The sequence below is a fragment of the Megalops cyprinoides genome, chromosome 8, assembly GCF_013368585.1.
Source record: "Megalops cyprinoides isolate fMegCyp1 chromosome 8, fMegCyp1.pri, whole genome shotgun sequence".
NCBI classification, from domain to species: domain Eukaryota; kingdom Metazoa; phylum Chordata; class Actinopteri; order Elopiformes; family Megalopidae; genus Megalops; species Megalops cyprinoides.
Genome location: NC_050590.1, coordinates 30,455,753 through 30,479,131, shown reverse-complemented (window position 1 = coordinate 30,479,131; position 23,379 = coordinate 30,455,753). Strand labels below are relative to the sequence as shown.

At 41.5% G+C, this 23,379-nt stretch overlaps 3 protein-coding genes across 3 annotated transcripts; all 3 read right to left on the bottom strand.

Annotated features, from left to right (window-relative positions):
* Positions 1 to 912: 912 nt before the first annotated feature.
* Positions 913 to 5,603, bottom strand: LOC118781810 (troponin I, fast skeletal muscle-like). The gene is made up of 7 exons (XM_036534901.1): positions 5,566 to 5,603; positions 3,751 to 3,783; positions 3,014 to 3,050; positions 2,695 to 2,823; positions 2,437 to 2,526; positions 2,179 to 2,355; positions 913 to 1,785 (listed from the first exon to the last, which is right to left on the bottom strand). Exons 2-7 carry the CDS (start codon positions 3,756 to 3,758, stop codon positions 1,690 to 1,692), a joined length of 537 nt encoding a protein of 178 aa, XP_036390794.1. The 5' UTR covers positions 3,759 to 3,783; positions 5,566 to 5,603; the 3' UTR covers positions 913 to 1,689.
* A 3,321-nt stretch (positions 5,604 to 8,924) lies between these two features.
* LOC118781797 lies at positions 8,925 to 13,174 on the bottom strand. Its single transcript, XM_036534881.1, has 5 exons — positions 13,119 to 13,174; positions 12,489 to 12,587; positions 12,102 to 12,185; positions 10,502 to 10,689; positions 8,925 to 10,050 (listed from the first exon to the last, which is right to left on the bottom strand). Exons 2-5 carry the CDS (start codon positions 12,574 to 12,576, stop codon positions 9,166 to 9,168), a joined length of 1,245 nt encoding a protein of 414 aa, XP_036390774.1. The 5' UTR covers positions 12,577 to 12,587; positions 13,119 to 13,174; the 3' UTR covers positions 8,925 to 9,165.
* Positions 13,175 to 16,612: 3,438 nt separating this feature from the next.
* Positions 16,613 to 22,624, bottom strand: syt8 (synaptotagmin VIII). Its single transcript, XM_036534882.1, has 10 exons — positions 22,483 to 22,624; positions 20,364 to 20,503; positions 20,032 to 20,186; positions 19,572 to 19,744; positions 19,140 to 19,235; positions 18,361 to 18,528; positions 18,022 to 18,189; positions 17,733 to 17,847; positions 17,416 to 17,549; positions 16,613 to 17,046 (listed from the first exon to the last, which is right to left on the bottom strand). The coding sequence occupies exons 3-10, from the start codon at positions 20,159 to 20,161 to the stop codon at positions 16,807 to 16,809; spliced, it is 1,224 nt and encodes a 407-aa protein (XP_036390775.1). The 5' UTR covers positions 20,162 to 20,186; positions 20,364 to 20,503; positions 22,483 to 22,624; the 3' UTR covers positions 16,613 to 16,806.
* Positions 22,625 to 23,379: the final 755 nt, after the last annotated feature.

Sequence of the window (23,379 nt, the reverse complement as noted above, 5' to 3'; positions counted from 1 at the left end):
CCTGCTCCTGGGGCCCCCCTGCTCTGCACGTTTTCCATCTTTCCCTGCTCTACCTACCTGACTGAACTCATCAGTGGCACCTTTCATTAGCTGAGCACACCTGATTTAATCAAGAGCATGTTAGTCATTTCAATCAGGTGTGTTTGGAGCAAAGATATGCAGGACAGGGGGGCTCCAGGAGCAGGATTGAGAAACACTGAAGGTCCCACAAGTTCTTTTCTTGGTATCAAAAATTCTAATCTACTTATTTTTGAAATCTGAAACATGCTAATTTGAAGAGTTTTATTAAAAGACTTTTCAAATAACTGGTAAATATGCATGCATTGTATGTTATCTTGACTGATCAGTGGAACGAGTGATTTCTCATCTCATAAAATCAAGACAAATGGCATGCAGGACCTGTTGGTGGCAAATCATGTGCATGTCCAAATATAAAAGGCACAGAGGTAAACTGTTGCATTAAGGCAGGGAGAGACCATGCCAGCTCAGAATTATATGAATATCATACTATATGGTCTATCATGTTTGTGGTTAACAGTTGGAAAAGCGCAGCACTAGACCTGTCATTTTTAAAATAAGGATCACTTTATGGGCTTATAACAGGCATCTAGGAATTTAAGCGATTTAGGTTGTTCCCTTAACTGAATTGTTTATCTGGCATGTACATCTGTATCTGTAGTTACATTTGTTACAATTCATATATAGAGTAAGTCTATTACTTTAGAACCAACTGCTCACCAGCAGATTTTGCATGACTGAATGATTTCCTTAAAAGTTCTCTGACAAAAAATGTGTATCATAAATCATGTTTTACATAATCATAAATTAATTATGTAATTGCAATAACAATTAATTATTTTATAATAAAATACAATAATTTTAGTTAACTGCCATTGTTGAGATCAAATTCATTTGTTTCCTATGTTGCCAACCTCAAGTAAATGCAGCTATCAATGTTCATTGACTGATATTTGGCATGCAGGCTGAATTTTTGCAGTGGGTAAAAATAATGCCTGACCCATTGCATACAAATCATATTGGTCATATTATGCAGAAGCATTGTCAATCTAACCTTGCTTCAGACAGAGACAGTTTGGTGCCTCCCAGACATTAGTTCATGGCTATGTTTTTGCCAAATGAATCCAGCATTAAAAGGGCTGTGTTCTAGAGATTTGGTCAGGTTTGGGGGCTCCCAATTGGATCTCATAGGCATGGTTGCATTGACTTCCAGTTGTGGTCAAATGGCAAAACCACAGTGCAATATGAAAGGAAAGGTTTAACAAGAGAGGAGCAAAACAGCTGTGCTCACAAAGGATTAAAAACTGTTATTTTCCTTCAGATAATTTATTTGCACAAGTTAGTCTGCACATGAAATATATTTCTTGGCAAAATATATTTTCCATTGGAGGGGTCTCAAAAAGCACTGAATTGGTGATGCAACAGGCAAATGCAGCTGGGCCAAATCAGAGGCTGGCAGACGGTAAGATGATGGATACGTGCAAACCCCAACCTGGGGGGTTGGCTGCAGGTAACCACCTCTGCCTTTCCCACTCCAATGTACCAAACCAAAAACAGATGACCGTGTGTAAACACCAGAAGAGGACAAGGAGATCCAAAACAGAAAGCGCCATTCGACTGCAAAGAGCATATCTCAGGAGAACAACAAGCAGCCGAGCAATAGAAACCAGTCTAAGCCTCGGTCTCAAACATCTTCTTTCTGCCGTCCATGCCAGCTTTGTCCTCAATGTTCTTACGCCAGTCACCAACATCACGCAGCTCCTTATCCTGTGGAGATACAATGAGCAAATTAGTTAAAAAGTCACGAGAGAGAAACTGACCAATAAGATCACACATCAACTTTCTGTTGATTTACAAAAGATCCTTCTAATGTAGTTCTGGTTTTTATATTTTGAGTTGAGTGACCACTGAAACTGTCTGACAGTAAGATTGAAGACTATATTACAACCCAAAGTGTAAGCACAGACAACTTGTAATGAAGCTGAATTTGTGCAAATCAGTTTCTACAGCTGGTACAGCATGGTACATGTCACACAAGCCTGATTTGCTCAAAGGAATCGGCTGTACACAGGCTGTTAGGCCTGTTCTGTAGTGATGTCATCTACCACCTGCTGAGCTTCTGTGTTAAAGTACTACATTGTCACCAGAAGGGGCACCCACCTCCTCCTTCACCTCCTTCTTCACTTGTTTCAGGTTGGCTCTCAGATCCAGGGTCACTTTGTGCCTGGAGCCCAGTAGGGCCTGGAGCATGGCATCGGCAGACATACGCACTTTCCTCAAAGGTGGCTTCTTAAATTTGCCCTTCAGGTCGATCACTTTAATCTTCATGTCCTCAATCTAGGAGGGCAAACAACAGGGCATTAGTGGCGTACAGAACAGCTCAAATACTAGAGGTGTGGTGGATGAGAAAAAGTCTACCTCCTTGGCACACTTGTTCACTTTCATCTCCAAATCGTATCTCTCCTCGTCAATAACATCAATCTTGTGATGGAGTTGTCTACACAGCTCCTAAAATAAGATGTTAAAAAACTTTTACATCAGTAAATGAGACACTGCAAACATCCAAGATCTTAAATTTCAGACAATTTAAGACAGGAGAGAACATGCTGCATACAGAAATACTTTACTCAAAAGCAGTCGATATAGCTGAGCAGGGGTTTTATTCTATTATTGTACCTGCAACTCCTGCATGCTCGAAGGTAGGGACAGTGGGGGACAGTTCTCAGCCATATACTTCACTCTCTCCTCTTCTCTCTCCCTGGCCTCTACCTCCAGCAAACCCTTAGCAATTGAGAGCATCAAGCTCTGGGGGACAGCAACAAATGTGCATGTTACTATCACCACCATCATCAGAAGCAGCAGCAGCAGCAGCAGCATCATCATCATTTTCCCAAGATAGGCAAGGTAGTAAAATAGTTCAAAAATTTTCCACCTACCCCTTCCCAGTTTAGATCTTACCATTGGACAAAGGCACATATAGATAATGGTGCTGTACCTTCAGATGGTGCTTGCGACTCGATGACATCTTTTTCCTGTTAGGTTGTGGAGGGAAAGCGAATTCAAGTTGAATGACCCAACACATTACCCAATAAACCCAAGTCTCCAAACCCCAATTTTCTTTAGTCATAAACTACATGCAAACACTACACAGGAACAAAAACCATTTACTAGATCCCAGAAGGTACTGTCAAAAAGAGGGAACACTCTTAATAATTGTGTATCCCAAGGAGTTTCCCTTCAGACACAGAAACACAGGCCTTTCATTCAGGAACTCATATGCTCATAGACAACAGCTTCTTGTGCTTAGCTTCTGGATACCACTTATCCATCTTATCCATCTGGATAAGTATTTTTGAGAACTAAAACCAAGAAGTGTTGATGTTCCAACCACACACTAAGCCAGACAACCTGCATGAAAAATGTCAAAGTTCCGAATAACATATAGTTTTACTTGAGTTTATTTTGCATAAACTGCAACCAATCATTGGCACAGATTCCTCTCTTTTAATGTGTGATTTGGAACAAACCTGGGTGGGGTTTAAAGGTGTTTAAGTATTACTGTCCATACATTGTATCTGATATATGTCTGATCAAATATATAAACATAATAACAATATAAAAATATTGACAACAGAGTCCAATAAAATGCACACAGTAGGCCTAAATATTAGTCAGAAACAATAACATGCTATTTTGAACACAGCATATTATTGTGAAAAGAATTGCACTTACTCAGACATCTTGGCTGTTTGTTTATTTTATGCCCTGTGGAAAGAAACCAGTGGCCCTTATTAATTTAATTGAGGCAATTTTAGGTTTTACCTCCACTTGAATAAAAAGAGGACATACAGTATGACAGATCAGTATTCTAAATCCTAAATATTCTAAATTCTAAATTCTAAATATAGTCACTATAGATACGCTTAAAGCCATTCCACATTACAACAGGGGATTCACATGTTTAAGGAGAACCATTACTTGAGACCATGTGGAAAAGAGCATATGGCTAAATGCACCTCTGAGAGGATATATTATCCAAACATAAGCCTGGGGCAATTTGGCTAAAGTGGAATGTTTCTAAATTTGGGCTGAATGCAGAGAGGGCAGCTGCCAGCTGGGTCATTCTGTTATGATGGGCATGTCCCCGGGAGATTATCAAAACCTGACACCACGGCGGGTGGCATTCGTCCCTCCTTCCAGAACTTTCTTAAAATGAATAAGACATTACTGCACATCTCAGAAATAACTGCTGCGCTATCACTCCATGCAAACCTTGAGATCCTTAGGGATTTATGCACTTAGGGTTTAACCCCCACTGTATTTTTCACTCAGTAAAAGTGCACAACTTTAGCCAAAAACAATGATTCATAACAATGAAAATTTGCAGAAATCCCTTCTTTAAAAAAGGAATACAGCACAAAATCATTCAAACAGCCATTGGCCACATTATACAATAATAAAAATGAAGGGTGGTTTTTATTTCCAACAATAATTTAAGTTTACGTCATTAATTAAATGCCATTAGTTCAATAACCAATGCAGTTACTGGAATTTAGATTTGACACTTTTGATACTTCTCATTAAAAATAATTTCTACCATGATCTCTATGCCAATTACTCCCAGCCCTTAATATTGACTTCCACCAGGCACATCAAAATAAAAGTGGGATTTGGTATAATAAGTGGAATCGTTTTCAGGAGGTGTTATTTAAACACCACAACCTGGTGATTTTTTGAAAGAATAGGTTCCAAGAAAGAATAGTTCTTTACTGGCACACATTCTGTCTTGGAATCTAAGTTTCCCCTTTCAGGCTTTTTCATACAATAGATTAAATGAAAAAGCCTGACAGACCAGTATCCTCAAATAAAAATGATATATGCAGCAACAGATGAAAAATGAAATCACAAGAGTGTACCATTCCATTCAGTAAAGTGTATGTGCATGGACTGTCATCTGTTGTACACAATAGCATCAGAGCGATGAGTGCAGATAACAGATATCGGCAGCGTGATAATGTGGAGTAATCTCCTGCCATGTCCTTTCTTACCGAGGTGATATGCTCAGCATACTTGTCTACTTTGAGCCATATTACAGACCCCCACCACCCCCCAGTCTGGGATATTTCAGCAGAGCACACAGCTGTAAGGCAATATTGACCTCCAAATGTCTGTGTTGACACAAAGATAAACCACAGCAGTATCGTATGTCACATCATCAGACCATTAATAAATCTCTGGATCCCAACATTTCCCTTTCCATCAAAATAATATACGGTCCACCTCAAACATTTAAAAAATGACATTTTCAAATCTGAACAACACTCCTCTCACTACAAGCACTATCTTCAAACACGCATCTAAAAACATGTAATGAATCTGGTATCCAAATTCTTCTCCTATTTATGCATCCATTGCTTGGGCCAAAAAAAAAAAATCTGATTTCTAGATATGTTATAAACTGTCAATCCCAGCACTGCTACACCCAGCTTAGTCAGGTGGAGAGATGGGAGCCACAGCAGACCCCAGAGGAAAGTAAAGGTTCCTCACCTGTGAAAGAAGCGGTAGAGCTGATAAGACTCCTTGGCAGAAAGAGCAGCACTGGCGGGTCAAAGGCGGCCGATGTGCTCAGGTGGTTTATATTGCCATCCCTTATGGCCAAGGAAATCCCATCTTTCTCTTTATGGCAGTGTATTCCTCTTTAGACCAATGGGCTGGCAAGCACCCGAAATCCTATCTCATCCCCCCAACCCCCCTTCTTCCCTGGGTCTTCATTATAAATAACTCCCCCCTTGAAAATTCTTATACTTTACACTGCATTATTTATTTAGACAACACTCTTCCTTAAGGGAAGGTGGAGAGGGTCCATGGTGGTGGATAAACCTCCACTGAAGAAGTCCTGGGAAGTGGAGAGTGTGGGTAAAGTTGGCCAGTGGGAGCCCAGGATGGCAAGGCTAGCGCAGACGCATGGTGGGGGAGATAACGGCTTGGAGGCTGAGCAGTGCAATCTCAGAGCCCAGGATTTAAAATGCATTAACGCTGAAAGCAGGGGTCTAGTAGAGAGAGGCAGGCAAAGGAGATCCACTCAAGAAGCGAGTGAACCCTCAGAAGAGAGGGTTTGACAAAGCTATCAGGTGCTTGTTGCTGGGGCCAGAGAGGCCAACGCAATAGCCCAAGTGGAAGAGGATCAGGGATTGGATCGGGGTAGGGGGTGTAAGAGGTGGTGCGGTGAAACAAATTCTACAGATGCCAGTCAGAATAAAGCAAGGCTGGGACATTAGTGCAATGTGCTTGCGGAGGAACAGAGTGATGCCCAGTATTACACCAAGGGTCTGATTCTTGGGAAAATGGGAGGTGCTGTAAGGTCCCAGAGGCTGGATTTAGTTTTGGCCACTGTGCTATCACCCAGCCTGCCATATCAATGAAGGATGCAGACTGGGCAAGCAACTCTGCTAAATAAGAAAGGTGTGAGAGCAGAAAAATCTGAATGTCATAGCTTAGGTTGCCGAGAGGAAGGATGAGAAGCAGGTCTGGGTTAAATGGAGTTAGGATCTCCTCCATCTCATTTCAGCCAAGCACAGGGGCAAGAATGAGATAACAATGACAGAGTCCATCAGAGAAAAAGGGAGAGAGACAGGAAGGACAGAGGGACAGAAAGAAGGAAGGAGAGAGGGAGCCAGAGTAAGGCAGGGAGAGGAAGGGAAGGAGTGAAAAAAGGCCCAGAAAAGTCCACATATCCAGTCACATATCTTTGTCTGTATATCCAACAGGTACTTGTTCACCAGCTGATCCTACCACTTCCATTCATTGACACCCTGGTTAATCAGACAAAAATGCCAGAGGCAAATCATGCAACATCTCAATATGGTCATTTTAATGTATGCAAATCCATATACAAATACATATGACCTTATAAACACGACACAGGAAACATATCGCTTTGCATATGCATATTGCAATCTGCACTCCAAGTCATCCAAAATATAAAATTCTGGATCAACAAAATTTGCCTGAGAGTCCTTAAACAACAAACTAGCAACAAGAAAATATTAATCTCTTCGGTTTCACAACGATAGTCACCGTGTAGGAAAGAAAATAGTCATTAATCACATTAATATTTACAGAGTGTGAGATTTCTGATGTCGCATTACAAACATCTTGCACCAATCACAATCACAGTCAGCATTAATAAAACACTGGCACTGTTCATCAACTGACCACTGGAACACAGAGTTTGCACGACATTCAAACCATGTCTAATCACATACAGAACTACTTTGTCTCTTATGGCACAAAGCATTCAATGTAGGAGATTGCTTTCATCTCAAGTTTATGACATCAATACTTCATTTTTTCACAAGCTGAAATGATAGCACAAAGCAAGTGAGTTTCATGGAGTGGTCACGCAGGATAAATTCAAACAAAGGCACCAAACTTGCAGCACTGGGTTTTGACTTGTTTGCTGCTGAGTAGACGAAAAATACTACCACTGTCACAAGCTTACAAGGACACTGAACAGTAGATTCATCATAAAGTATTCACATGTGTCACGCTCGAGCCTGGTGTCTTTTGTTGATGTTATAGCACCGATAGCTCAGATTAACAACACAAAGTACTATGGAGGTAAATATTTCTGTGCAACTGAAGAACAACGTGGGCCTATACCATTTCAGCTCATGAGATTCCTCTGAATAAATGGCAGACGTCTACTGAATACAAGCGGTATCCCCTCTGTGCATTTTTTACATAAGTAGTGCAAAATTCTTCCCATTGTCAGGATGCATTACAATTTGACCCATTTCATCTGCTAACACTGACATTGCATTCACATACACAGGCCAAAAAAACAATTCCACACCATACACAGAAGCAGAATCACATAGCAACGTGTCCAAAAAATGCACCAATGCAATTTTTTTCAAATAGAGTTATAAAAAAAATTACTCGGAAAGCTGCTGATATGGGCTATGTTTCCTCACAGAGGACAGCAGCATGTCTGTGTTGCTCTCAGCTGGTAGAGTACCACAGAACTACTGAGGGAATCCATTCAAATAAATCAACTACCCAGTACATTGTCTGTGCACCACTTAGGTCACCGAGCATGGTGTTAGCTTTACCAGTGTTAGCAAGTGAATAACTAACAGGTTCCGCCTATTGCGAGCAATTGGTCCATGTGCATGTGCTTCATGCTGTTAATGAAGAATGCAAACTACTATATAAGGTACTAGTAAATTTCTAGTAAATTTCTGTGTTTTTCTGAAGGTAAGACAGTCCACGCAACTGTGAAATTCTTGGCCCATATTCATAACCTTGTGCCCTTCACACTGGCAACATAATTCTGGTGATACTCTTTATTGCAACTGCTAGTTCATGTGCAAGAGCAAAAAGCATACTGACTCCAGGGTTATAACACCCTGATCCGGATGAGTACTAGGCTAATGTGCTCTTGGGGAGGTAAGCAAACCATTCTGTGACACTGAGAGGCATGATCAAACAGTTGCTACCAATAACAATCTTTAAACTTTCCCCTCTGCTGGACTTGTCACCCTGGAGGTAAAAATCAATGTTAAATTGAAGGAAACCTGTCTGAAATATTACAGTCCCTAGTGCTGTTGCTGCAGAGCGGAACATTGACTCAATATGAAAGCAGCTAAGACGCCGAGGCAGCATTTGTCCCATACGTCTTCCAGCGTGTTCGATTGACATCATTGGATCACCTGAGATCTCCCAACTCAACTCCCCTGAATTGAAAGAGCGTTTTGTTGCTGCAAACAAGTGCGTTACTCAGAGTTCAGAACTGAGCTGACACATCCAAAACAATCAATGCAGTAAAACAGGAGTCCCCATTAGTAAACCACAAAAGAAAACATCATGAGGAATATTTTCACGTTGATCAGTTGTGCAAAGCAGTCAGTTTTTATTGGTTTATTTTAGCCATTATAAATAGAACAAAGAGATCAAATCTTTGGCCGCAAATGCTCAGCATACAAAGTTTAGTCGAGACAGGCCGAGAATGATTATCTCCAGACCTGTGAAAGGCCAGGAAAGGTTTTGCCTAACTGTAACCAGGGGGAAAACAAAAAGCCTCCAATTTTGTGCCAAAAAAATGAAAAACATGAAGAAATCATGAATGCCAGCGACGGCTGGGACTCAGGTCCAGGCCACTTTACGGGAGATGGCCTGCTTGAAGCATTCTGGGTCCTCATCACCCTCAGGCCGCAGGGCCTTCTCCAGGCTCACTAACACATTCTGGTGGGCTTCCTTGATGTTCACTGGGTACTTGGCCCTCAGCAGCTCGTAGGCCGTGATGAGCCTCATGTTCTGCTTGACCATGAGGTACTGGATGATGCAGGTGGGGGCCAGGGAGTAGCCGTCGCGGCAGTGCACCAGCACGCGCTTCTTCTTCTCAGCGGAGGCGTCAATGCACTCGTTGATGTCCTGGAAGCAGCGCTGTTTGAGGGCGGGGCCCTCAGCGGAGTCCGCCAGGTCCCGGATGTCCACCTTGAGGCGGGACCAGCTGTGGCGGGCGCCGCGGGAGCAAGTGCAGGGGATCAGGCACAGGCTGGTCTCACCCGGGAGGTTGCTCATGTCCACAATGCTGTCAATGTTGTTGCGGCAGAGGGTACGCCCACTGTAGGCTGCGTTCAAGTTGCCCACATAGATGTAGTCCGTCACCTTGGAGATAACTGGCTCCGAGTAGTGGAAGTGTTCAGCTGTGCCCTGCTTGGGCTCCGGTGTCTCCTCCCCCTTGCCGTTGGCCCCACCCACTCCTGCCCCAGCCCCACCCCTACGGCTGTATTTGCGCAGCTTCTTGGAGCCAGAGCGGGAGGGCGGGTTGGAGTCAGATTCAGAGCTGCTGTTCCAGGGCGGAGAGAAGAGGGAGAAGCGGCTGGAGGACTTGCTCTTGGTGAGGGTCTCCACAGGGCTGGACAGGCCAGAGCTGGAGGTGGTGGTGGAGCCCGAAGCACAGAATAGGGAGGCCCTCTCCAATGAGCCAGTGCTGCTGGCTGCTCCAGCACTGTGGGCCTGTTCCATCTGCAACAGACATACACACACAGTTGAATCTGGGTAAAAGTTTCCAGTGTACCATATCAGGTAATCTTGATCCATCACTCATCTTCACTGATGAAAATATACACATATATGTCTTAGTCAAATTGGTATCAAATTCTAATTGCCCTCTGCCCCCCCAATACACATACATACACACACACACACACACACACACACACACACACACATCTACACAAGAATGCAGACACGCATCATCATCACTAAAACTAAACTCCACTTTGTCTCACAGTAATGCTTCACATTTTATCTGGTGAATTTTTTTGGTGCCAGCCAGGATGTAACACTCTGAGTGGACAAACAAGAGTTGAGTGATTTTTTATTCTATTAACAAACAATTGTAAGCAGAGGTTGGCCCAGAGAAGTAAGGGCGCATTCGGCTATTGCCATGTCCCCGTTTTCAGCAGCAACGCACCTGGGCTTTGAGGTTGTTTTTCCACTCTTGCGTCTCCAGCGCCTTGAAGCGGCCATTGCTGTCAGAGGAAATGGAGAGGCAGAGAGGCCGGTGGACCCTGGGGGGCAGCTGGGGGGTGAGGACCGTGCCCACCCGCCGTGACTCAGGCTGCTCCTTCCTACTCATCATCATCAGGTCTGGACAGGAGCCTGGCAGGCAGCCGTTAAGCAATGATAGAACAACATTGCAGGTTTCAGCAGTACAGAGTCTCCCTTAACAGACACAATCTGAATGAGGCTTGTTGCTAACAGCACTCAGTAACAGGAGGAGAAAAAAATCACTATGGCCACAATGTAGATGGGCTGAGGATTTGGCCACAGGGCTCAGTGAAGAAACCACCAAAATCAGGTTTCACAGCAGTTGCCATTACATAACACCAGGTGGCAATTCTGCTGATGGTCCCCAGTTTGGGCTCTTAAAATAAAATCAAATACCTCCACGACCGGCAACTATTACAGATAACTTTTACAGAGGAAAACAAGCCAGATCTCTGATCTCAATAAAACAGTTCCACACTGGACTGGATTTGTCATGCTTTTTGCATTGTAACCCCTTGTTTTATCTTTCCTCCTCCCTCCAGCCTTCCACCTCAGCACAGCCCTCATATTGTGCATGGCCCATACTGTAATTATGTTCAAACTGTCAATATGATTTAACACCACACTGAATTGACTCTGTTATTGTGAAAGATACATTTTTGTATTTTCTCTCTTTATATATTTATTGTTTGATATGCCTCTTTGTTATAATCTAGACTATGTTTTTACACTAAGGGCTTTCATTAGCTTCTTGAAGCCATTTTGAGCCTGTTTTCCCCTCCTCAATGGTTCTCTTTTGGAGTACTTCTAGGAATTCCTATCAGTCACACAGTTCAGAGATTTGTTTAGTTTCTGATACACATCCTTTAAAAATAATTGAGCATGAACATATCTGCGTGTAACACAATGCTATAAATTACAGCTATGGCTTTGGGTACCGCTGGCCCTTACATACGCATACAAACTCTCAGTTTGTGCAAGCAGTACATCTTACCATGTGTCACTGTTCATACCTCTACGTTCTGCAGATGCACCCTAAACAGTTCCTAAATGCATTTATCTCCAAACTTGGTAGAGTCACACATTGGTGACTTGGGCACCTTTGCAGTACCATACACAAGACCAAAATAAAAGCAGTCACAGCAAACATCCGGTAAATGGATATATCTCACAGCTCCTTCTGACTAAACATTAACATCAGAAACTCTGATGGGGACAAAAGGCTTTATGAAATAAACAATGCAAAATGTCAAGGTTTGCAATGGTCAGCAATGCTAATAACAATTCCTATTCCATCTGGCAGACATTACTGTGAAAGCTCAGGCAAGGCCATAGTAAAATAGTTTGGCAAAGTTATTACAAACCCTGATGTTTCCTTTGGATGGCTGTTAGTGAACCTACCATTTAAACTGGGCTACTCTATCTTCTTGCCAGAGAAAGTCACTATCAACCCACAATTATATTAGAGATGATTCTAGCATTAACTAGAAAAGAGATATTCAAAAAGAAAAAAAACAACTTACCAGTGGCACATTCTGTACGAGTGATGGAGGACTGTAAAAATGTGTAAATCTTAAAAATATCTCGTAGATCCTTGCCAATCATTCCTAAAAACACGAGAACATGAGCAAGGAGCCATGCTGGACCAAATTTAATTAAAAAAAAAAAAAAAAAGAACAGCAAGCTTAATAATCAAAGACCTTCTATATCTCGTGGCACACGACTAATTATCGATAATCAATTTGGTGTTCATCTGTTGGACATATGCATAGCTTCTGTAGTGGGCATCCATACTTAAAAGCTCCAGCCAAAATCAGCACGTGCCAAGTGTGCGATTTAGCCATTCAAAAGTCTCACCGCAAATCGCTTTCGTGACGCATTTGAAACATTTTCTATAAAATGTCAATTACCTGTCCTGCCATTTTCTGTAGGACTGAACTTCGTATCCAACAATTTAAGTATTATAAAATCTTTGTTCCATTTTTCCATAGATTCCATTTTCTGCTCCCCTACGAAGGAAAAACAGGTTCCGTGCAATTAATAATTTCATACTCAATATGCACCATTTACAAATCACTACATTTTTAGGTATGTGCCATGTTGAGAGAGCATTGCAGCGAATACCTTCATTTATAAAACAACGTAACAAAATGTGAACACCCACGCAATTTCGCAAGCATATGAAAAATTGACATTTCATGGAATACAAATTTGATGCCTTGTCCCATTATTCTAGATGGCTAGTCAACGACTTGGGTAGCATTTTCTGTCAAAACACTAGCAGTACTGTGAATATTTCTCTACATATACAGATGATATTACTCATCACCTAAACGTGAAATGCATCTCTTTTTTTCTAAATCAATGCGGATCTCTCCGAAGGTATAACATCTCCCATCCCCTGTAAGAGCAAAGTGTTTGGCCAATATATCTACATATTAACACCTCACACAAAATTATTAGCCATGACTAAACTGACCATATTTAGAGCAAGTGCATAAAAGTATAAATCGACAAAATGACAGAAATTTAAAACAAACCCTTTCTCCATTCACTCGCTCTCTGCAGCAGACAGCTGAGAGAAACTCACGTGGACGATCATGTTACCTCAGCAACGCGACAGGAAATGAGTTCTGGTAAATGTAGTCTTGTTCTTCACGTTTGTTCGTCATGGGAATGTGTGATTACGTTAGGACAGTGCTGTCCGTTAGCATGTAGTTTTTGTTTTCATGTGTGCCTATTATAGCGAAACTTGTGGTCTGTGCTCTTTCTTTTTCTTACAGCATTGCCTGAGTTCACTCACGTTTGGCAAGCTCCAATGACCATGCCATTAATCCACCAAGCAGAATGCGCTTGGTACATTGATTGGCATGGACTTCATATGTGTACACATTACTTGTCAACTGCTATGCCCAACAAGGTAGTAAAATATATTTGCTGCATATTCTTTTACAGAATAACTTGATGTGGCTCAGGTGTGGCACGGCAATTGTTCATGATGTTTAAATAACAAAGATTAAATATACATATTGTGGCTACCAAGCACGTTTTGTCAGATTTTACATGTTGTGGAAATTTTAGGAACATTCCTTCATTTCATACTTAATGCATTATTCAGGCCTTTATTATGTATGTGTGCAAACTGCTGGGCTAGGATGCATGTCTGTGACCATGCTCTTATCCTTACATGTGAATGATTTAATTTTCTAAACAAAATTCTTTCTTTTTTAGCATTCGCTCATGCGAATAATATATCAAACATTTATTTAACATTGTTTCTAGATGTGCTCTTGACCATAATTCAAAGTAACCTCTAATTGAGAATTTCTGATGAAAAAATTCCAAATTTCTAGTTATAAAAATTAGTTTCCACTGCCCTAAAATAATTAACAAAGGTATCAGATATGGGTGGAAATCACTTCACACACACACACACACACACACACACCCCTAGAGAGAGTGGAGTAAGGAGAACAGGGCACAGCCATAACAGTCATGTAACCAATGGCTATTTAATCCATTTATTTCAATGTTCTTTTGACTTGCAGTGGGTGGAAGGTGAGCCAACCCTTGCAAAGGGCTCCTAGGCCTCTCACATGAGTGTATAAGACATATACCCTCAAACCCTTCACACACCTGCCCAGTCTGTCTGATCAATGTTGTGGCCAAGGCATTGGCCATGTGGTTTTATTCCCTCCTTTTAGGCTTGCAAACATTCCCAAAGCAATGTTAAGACAAGCTTCAAAAATGGGATAAAGGGAGAAGTGTGTGTGCATGTCTGTGTGTGTGTGTGTGTGTGTGTGTGTGTGTGTGTGTGTGTGTGTGTGTGTGTGTGTGGACCTATGTGTGCATGTACATGTGTGTGAAGTAGAAGAAAATTCAGTTTTGCTCTCAAAGGATATAAATAAGGATTACATTATTTCCTGATATGGTGCACTGGTAAACTATTCTCCAAAAGTGTTTAATGCATGTAGAGTTCATTCTGCTCCTCAGTATAGCATCTAAGGAGGAAGACAGTCTGTGTCTCTGATCAGCTGAGTATCTGCGCAGTTAAACACAAGCCTATATAAATATTTTTCAAAGATCTTGAAATAACCTCTGCTGTCTTCTCAAGAGGTTATCTTGTCTTAAACAATGAATGGAACCCGGTTATACATCTCCCTTGTTCCCCTATGACTTTGAGAGGGGGTGGTTGGATGGTGAACAGTCTGACTACTCATTGATTTCTCACTGGGGCACAAACAGCAGGATTCTTGTCAGCAGCCAGGTGAGTGTGGCCGCCACTGCCAGAAGATCAAAGCAGTCAGCAGTCACGACAGCATGAGTCACCACCTGAAGGGCTTCTCTACAGACGTGCCAAAACAAGCAGTGTGACCAGCGCAGTGTGACCAGTGCAGTGTGACCAGCGAAGGCACAGGTGGTTTAATGGAACCCACAGGCTTACCAAGCACTGATTGTACTGAACCTGTTCATTTTGTGTCATTAACAGGTATGCCTTTTTGAATGGGGTCACAGGCCAGAATTCTCTCCAGTAAACTGCATCAAATACTGTTGCATTACCTACCAGTGTGTATACCGGTATAACTTTTTTTTCATTTCAGCTAAAAGTCTCTTCATTATAATTAAAATCATTATCATATGAATACTGTTTTTTTTTCATTTGAAGCATAAGCAATCTATTTAATTGTCCACTGCAAGCACACCCAATTACGACAACTGAGCCACGTGTCCGCGATGCCCAGAGACTCCGCCTGCTTCCCTCCACTGTTTGTACTGTCAGGGGGTCAGTGCTAATTAGGGGAAAGACAAACAGATCCATATCCACCAGCACTGGCATACGCTTGTTTCCTACTTGCACCGTGACAGCCTGGTGTGACAGGCCACTGACGCAGCCTCTGTATAGGTGCACACAGAGCACACGCTCTCCTGGAGACTAAGGTCTAAAATGGTGACACCCTGACACTCTGAGTCTTACCACTCTGAGAAAAACTGCTCTCATTTTAGAGTGAAGAGAGATGAACCCTCAGATCAACACGGTGTCAAGTGTAAAAGTGGCAGGCAAAAGCTGCCCATCCAAATAAATAAGGAGAAAATAAGAAAAAATGCAATAAATTGGATTGTTCAGCAAAATAGAGCAGCAGGGAGAATATGACCACCTTGAACATCAATTTATATAGTTTAGAAAAATGTCCACTTGAGACTCAACTTGCCAATGATGACAGCTACTCCCAGTAATTAACTATTATTATTAGTCATGACTATGGATTTGATTTTATTTTGAACTAAGCACACACATTGTTATGACACCAGGATGTCATAATTCATAACATAGAGTATTATCTACTGGCATATGGTACTAAGGCTTCAAATGAATGGTATCGCTGTCCTTCACACAGAAGCAGCTGGCACAGTGTTTCAAAAGCGCTCGTGACAGAGGAGGGAGTAGCATTTAGAACAGCCACTCTGTCCATCCATTGCTGAGGCTATGGCTTTGTTTGAGTCAACCTTGAGGTAACGTGGCCGCCCACTACAGTGAAATGCACAGTTTTATTCTCGGAATGCATCCCGATGGTGAAATGAAGGCCAGCCAGTTGAGCATTGCAGCAGAAAGGGGCTAGTGAAAAGAAAGGGAAGCTGTTTGATGTTTGATTTCAGCTCAGTGTAATTTGATTTCCTTTCCCAACACCTCATTTATGTTTGTGTGACAATTAATTCCTTCAATCAAGTCACCTATTAAAATATATTTAGATCTAGGCATTTAGTCTCTTACCCAGAGTTTCTTTCAAAGCAAAGGTACATACAATAACTACCCTATCATAATGAACAACTGCACATAGAGAAAATATCAGTCCACATATGACATCTGCATATCAATGTCACACAGTGCTATAATATAACTGGTACTATACCAAATCCAGACTAGTGCCACAATAATCAAGTGCAACAATAATTTCTAGAATAATCAAGCATTTCAACTAATGTCAAGGAGCAATGATACTCTAAAATAATGAACAAAAAAGGCTAGATTTGGGTGCTTTAACAAAGTAGAGGAGCCACAACATAGCCTAATGAGGTGGGTCACAGATTCATCTGCCCTGGACTATATTATTTTACATGTGCCCAACTGTCTTTTTGCAGTAATAAAAAAACAGACCCTTCTCATTAAAATCATGGCCAAAAGGGATGGAATGCCTGCAGCTGATGTCCTGGCTACAGTCCAGCAGGCCTTCAGAAGGTCTTGTTGGTGAAGGGGAGGCGGACAGTGTGCTTGAGGGCCAGGGTCGTATCCACCTGCTCGGCTGACAGCAGCATGTGCCACTGGGCCACAGGCCGGCGGGGGTTGGACAGCATGTCCGCCCAGTGTCGTAGCTGGTTCCCAGAGGCGTTGCAGCCTAGGAACACCTTCCCTATGGCATCATTCCTGCTCAGTTTATCATGGTCCCACACAGAGATTACCACCTGGACCCTCTGTGGAGACAAAAGATCACAGCTGAGCATCACTAACCTTTTACTGCATGCTTAGAATGTGGGCTCGGTTCATGAAATATGACTGCAACTCTTAATTTAGCATTTTTAATGGGGAAACTGGATCGGATTCAAACAAAATGAAAGATAATTATTAATATAATCCAGTTTTGAATAACTTCCAAAATGTGTTATAATGAGGTCATGTAAGAAATCCAGCTGAGCACTTGGAATACTGGAAGCTGAAGACAGAATCACTGTAATCAGAGCTTTGATGTTCTTTCATCACCCAGCTGCTGGTTAAACTGTGAAACATGTGTGATGATGATCATCATCACCATTATCATGTTTCACAGAGCTACAGCCACACACCTGTATCTGATCAAAAGTCACTTCAAAGGTGAATGCTTCATTGAAGTAAGGATTCAGCGTCTTCTTCTTCACCGATGTCTTCTTTTTTTTCCATTTGTTCTTGTCCAAAATCAGTTGCACTTTCACATAGGGATCTATAAATGGGGCATTCAACAGTGGAGCTGAAGACAATCAAACATCCTCAGTCAAGAACAAGAGTGTGGACAAAGGTCTGGCTCCTACTATACCGCAACTGAAAGTCCACTCAGTAAAGATGATAATCACATTCACACAGTCACATCTCTGTCTGCACCTCCATCTCTCCATCCACAACCAACCTGAGAAGCCACTTTGGTCCATCTTCTTTAGATTCTTGGCCTCCAGGATCACGATGGTCAGCTTGCTGGCCGTGGGGACATAACGGAGGGAGAAGCAGATCTCTCCGAGGTTGTCCTGCAGGCAAATCAGCTTGGAACAGCTCAGAAGCAAAAATGAAGTATCAGCTGATATCAAGTGTCCATGACAAGTAACTGGGGGCAGAGATTTGATGTCTGTATACTTCACAGGGGAACCCACAGCCAAGTTTTAAGACCTTGTGAAGCAGGAGGCTGGCTGGAGTGATCATACCTCAGACTTGGATGCCTCGCTCAAATCTTTCCACTCTTCGATTACGTGATTCCAGTCGACCACACCAAGCGGTAGCCTCAGCTCACCAATGATGTCATGTTTGGAGAATCTGTTGAAGTCGAAGACCTGCATCACCAGCGTGGACTCACCGAGCTCAGCTTGGGCAATCTACATGCAGGACACAGCCAATTCCAACAAAGCATTATTAATCACATTCAAATAGAAACATAAACTTGCCATCTGACACTGAGGACACAAGTTTGTAATGGCATACAAGAGAACACTTTCACCTTTGCTCTAGAGTGCAGCCAAATCTCCAGAGCAAAGTGCATCACACACCTGGAATTTGAAATGCTCATTGAACACTGGGTTGAGTGTTTTCCTGAACACTTTGGTCTCATAGGTCTTGGATGTGTTGGGAAGGCTGTATACTTTGACATAGGGGTCAGATGTTCCTCCCAGGTCCATAGCTTTCAGCGCTGCAGCTTCCTTTATTCCTACTGTAAGCTGTATTGAAGGGGGAGGGCTGATGATTTAGGCTTGGATGGCTAACCTGCAGAGTGATTGACCTTGGTGCAGGTTAGATTGTGGCCTGAGGTGGCCAAACAGCATGAGCAAGCTGGAGATCAAATGTTATTTCTTCCATATCACGGCATATCCCCTTCACAGGTATGAATGTTATGCTGTTGTTCTCCTTTGTCACTCAAAATGGGATACAAGAATGATATGCCATTGGCAGATTTCACAGAGAGAAACAGCATGAAACAGCATGAAATACAGACTGGAGATGAATAAACAGGTGCACTACAGATTAAACTGTTCAATCTTTCACAAAGATGGCATTTCATACTAGTGTACACAGTGCATTACTTAATATTATAAAGCTAATTGTACAAGAGAACAAATCATGTCAATTAATGGGAACAGAAATGGTACACTTCAACACTACAAAGCAGATTGCTATTCATACTAATCATAGCTACTGAAATAACACTGTGTCTTAGTTCTCTGGGAGATCAATAAAAGCGCAATCACTCTGGCATTTGTTGAGGGGAACCAGCACTGGGCTCAGGCATTTTGCTCTGAGCGCATATTCATATTGTGAATTCAGGGCCAACCTCTGAGCTCTGTGTGTTATACTCCAGTGAATACAGCAACCGTCCTCTGGGCTTATTGATGGAGTCAGAATCCACATCATCCATCTCAGGCTGCACCTGCCAGTCACAAACACTATCAAACATGCCAGACAACATGCCAGACTGCATCAGCCAACCGAGTTGCAGGAGCAGGGGTGAGCACACCAAGATTGGACCAATGCTGAGCCTATCTTTTGCACATTAATAGAGTAACACTCACAAACCCCTCTCCCTCCAAACATTACTAGAGTATATATTTGATTAATGAAAGAAAGATATAAGAATAATAAGAGCTTTGGAATACAATGAAGTTGGCAATATATCAATCCATAGAAAGTAGCACAATACTTCTGAGTATGAATTCTACAAATATTCTCCAAGTGCATGGCACAACTCCATCACATCATGTCTTACCAACACAGCAGTGGAGGAGCTGTTCACCCCATTCAGGCTGATCTGCTGGTCTAGTTTTTTCTTTTTCCTCTTCCTCTTGTCTTTGCAGCAGCATTTCATGCAGATGCAAAGGACACAGACCACGAATATAAGAAGGATGAGAGCGAAGACGGTATACACAGCCCATCGTGGCACTGCGAGAAAAATAAAGAGATGTTAGCCTGGCCTTAATGACAGAGGAGCTGCAAAGCCATCATGTGACATTTGGTGCAGTGGAACAAATTTAAACCAGGAGACAACAGCACAGTCAGGAGGATTATGGGGAGTTGAACTGGTAATAAGTGAAAATTGAGAGGCAAGAAATGTGCCATTGGTGGGGAATTAGATATGCCGCATGGAACAGGTGCGACTGCAGTGTTCCAACTGTAAAGTGGACCAGAGCTGCCGAGAGACGTCTGGAGTGATGAAGATGGACACTCACAGGGGATCTTGTTGAGCAGCTGGGTCAGGAAATCTGGAGGAACAGTGGTGGTGCCGTTAAAAGCAGTGGTAGAGGTTATGGTGGTGTGAGCTCTAGGGTGAGTGATTTTCACTGATGTTTTGGGAGGCATGGTGTATGGGCTGGGAAGAAGAGGCCTAAAACAAGATAAAAAGTAAAATCATGATGGTACAATCACATGAATGAAAGTCATTTCAGCATTTCAGAATTTGTGTGTGGTCTGAGACACTGAAGAACTCATGAATATCAATAATTGTTTGCTTAGGTGCATGAAAGGAAAGTACTGATATCCAATATTTCTTATGGTTTCTTACAGCAGCAATTGTTCTTCTAGAGTACCCTCTGCTGGTCGAAGTCAGTAGTTCATCACACTGAATCCATGGTGGCTAATCACAGTACTGGCCTGGTAGTGGACTGTAACAAGACTGACTGTTGAAATTCATGTTTTTATAAGCTTCATATAGAGAGAAAGAGAGAGAGAGAGAGAGAGAGAGAGAGAGAGATGTCATTACACAATAGTAATTTTCCCATTTCCTATACTTTCATCTCTGAATCAGGTTTTAGAAAGACAAAAAGTCTTTTACTGTACAAAATTGGCCCATTTTGCAGATCAATAGATCAGTATACCACTAACAAACCTGGGATGCCATTTCCTGCTGGGACTTGTGGATCAGATCATGAACTTGTGTTTTAAAAGAAAGACAGAGTGGGAAAGGAAATATTTTATCTTAACCATCAAGGCAAATAGTTTGCACAGGTGAGAGACTTAAATGTTAGCACTTATATAACATCTTGATGTTTTCATTGGTGCTGCTTCAACCTTTTTTAATGACTCGGGCCTATCCTAAATGGAGACAATATTCGTTAACAACAGTTTCCACCACTTCATCCACTACATCCGTGTACAGAAACAAAAACGATTAACCTATGCAAATGTGAATGACTGAGTAAGGACATATTTAATCCTTGTGAAATGTATCAAGTCCAAGGAGATGACAAAGAATACACATATGATTAAACAGAGTCTAGGTCTGAGTTGTCTCTCCATTATGTAGGATATGCAAATATTTAATCTCAGTCCACTCTTTGTCTCTCTGGAGTCAGGTCTTTGCTAGCATACTAGCAAATCTGAAGCCACAGTTTCACCCATTTCCTATGATGCAACTACAAAAAACAGGGACATTCATTTGTGTTGCTTACAAAGGTATACCATCTGTTTTTTCAGGTATAGAATTTGGTAAAATTACATGTGTTGTTTGTGTCTGTTTATCATGTTCCATGTGGTCAGCACCTGAAAATGAACCTTGTTGACTCAGGCTTGTAAATATCCCTTTGATAACTATGCCATGAGGTCAGGGGCTCTTGCACACAGAGGACTTGATATTAAGTTGCCTTCACTAATAATGCCATCTGCAACTTCTTCAAGAAAATTATCCTCATCCTGGAACTGATGTATAAGATCTGTCACACAGGAATAATCTTATGCACTGTGCAATGGAATTACATGAATCTAGACTGAATCAAAGTTGAAATATTAGATGCTAAATATTTTTGTTACTCCTGTGGCTTTCCTTCATGGTACCTTTCCCTGTGTTTCTCACTATACAGCCAGCCTCACCTGATGCACTTGACACACTTCATGTCACACAGCACTTCATTTCATAAAAATAACAGTTCAAATATATTCAGTTTGTTCATTCATTTGGCTGCTAAATGCACAAATGAGAGTACAAGAAGAGGTGTAACCTGTAACACATTCTAGTTAAATCTATTTAATTTCCTTTTCAGGTAAATTATGTGAACAGAAACAAACCAATGAAACAGGGCAGAGTGTTAATGTGAAATTAACATGTTTTGTTTCAGCAGACTTCATTGCATAATTAGTGGAATTCCCTACATAATCCTTTGATTTTATAATCTGTACCACAAAGTACTTTTTTCCTCATTTACATGTAATGTGGAGACAAAAAATCTAAATTCATCAATGTAGGTTCAGAATCCTCACTTAAAAAAGGGCTTCAAAATTCAGTAACAAAGAAACATTTACTTCCTCGTTATAATACATAATTCCTTTGTTTATACTAGTTTCCCAGTAATTGCTCAACTAATATAAAAAATTATTCATTCCAATATCTTAACACAAAATTGCTAAAAATGCACATGATTTTTCCTGAGCAAGGCCAACTGCCTCCTTCTCTCCTTCATTTAAATACTCAACAGCTCAACATACAAAACTGTCTAATTGGTCTTTGAAAAGATTCTTGAGTGTTTACTGTTTGTGATAAGGCATACAAGAGCACTTAGAGCAAACACAATAAAAATGACCATATACAAAAGAATAATTTACCTAGAGACCTACCCAAAACTCCATGTTGGTCATATGCCTGGAGATAAAAAAAAAACAGATAGATAAAAAGAATTGTTATTTCTTACCTTATATTTGGGAAATAAAATGTGTCTCTCCAAAGCAGCGCTCTCTTTTTTTGTTCACTTGAATGACTGAAGTTATATGTTAGAATCATCAAACAACTTCGACATTCATCAAGTTATCATTTCACCATATATCGGATTGCACTTCTTTGTCTTAGCATCATAGTGAATTGCAGCCAGGCTGATATGAGACTGTAGGATGTGTTTGTTCTGTGAACTCTAAGGAGGTGGCAGAGCAATCAGGGCCACGCCTCATCCCTACACACACTCACCTGAAAGCACACAGTGCACATGGCAAGGAGCGCCTGAGGAAGTGTGGGCTACCACCAAAGAAACACTCTGCACTGGCCCAGAGAAACATGATGTCATCATGAAGAGAGTGAGCAATAGCTCCCTCATTATCATTAACTGAAATTAAAAGGCAGACATTTCATATTAGATGGCAAAGTCACATAGGTATATAATTTCCTCCTCACTTTTGTACTCTTGCTGATAAGTAAGCTGTAGGTACCCAGGGTAAATACAATATGTAAACATTAGAGTTTACTCAAGAACTACAATGAAAACCAGTTAAGGAGAAAACATCAATTGCTTTAGGTCACGTATCTGGTGACATGGTGGCCACTGAAACTCACACACTCTGAGGTGGACAGACAATTACAAGTTTAATTTGATGATAATTTCACATATTTGCATGCAATGCAGTATCGAATGTACACAAAGTTACAACATATGCAAGAAAAAAAAGCCTTTAAAAAATACAACAACAAATCGCAAAGGAGTCTCCAGTAAACAAGAAGGTGGCCTTCTTAACAAGAAAATAGGTCTAACTCCTGAAGACTGACTCTGCCCCAAAGATTTATACTCACTTTCCTGTTGTTTTCTAGTTCAACAGTTTCT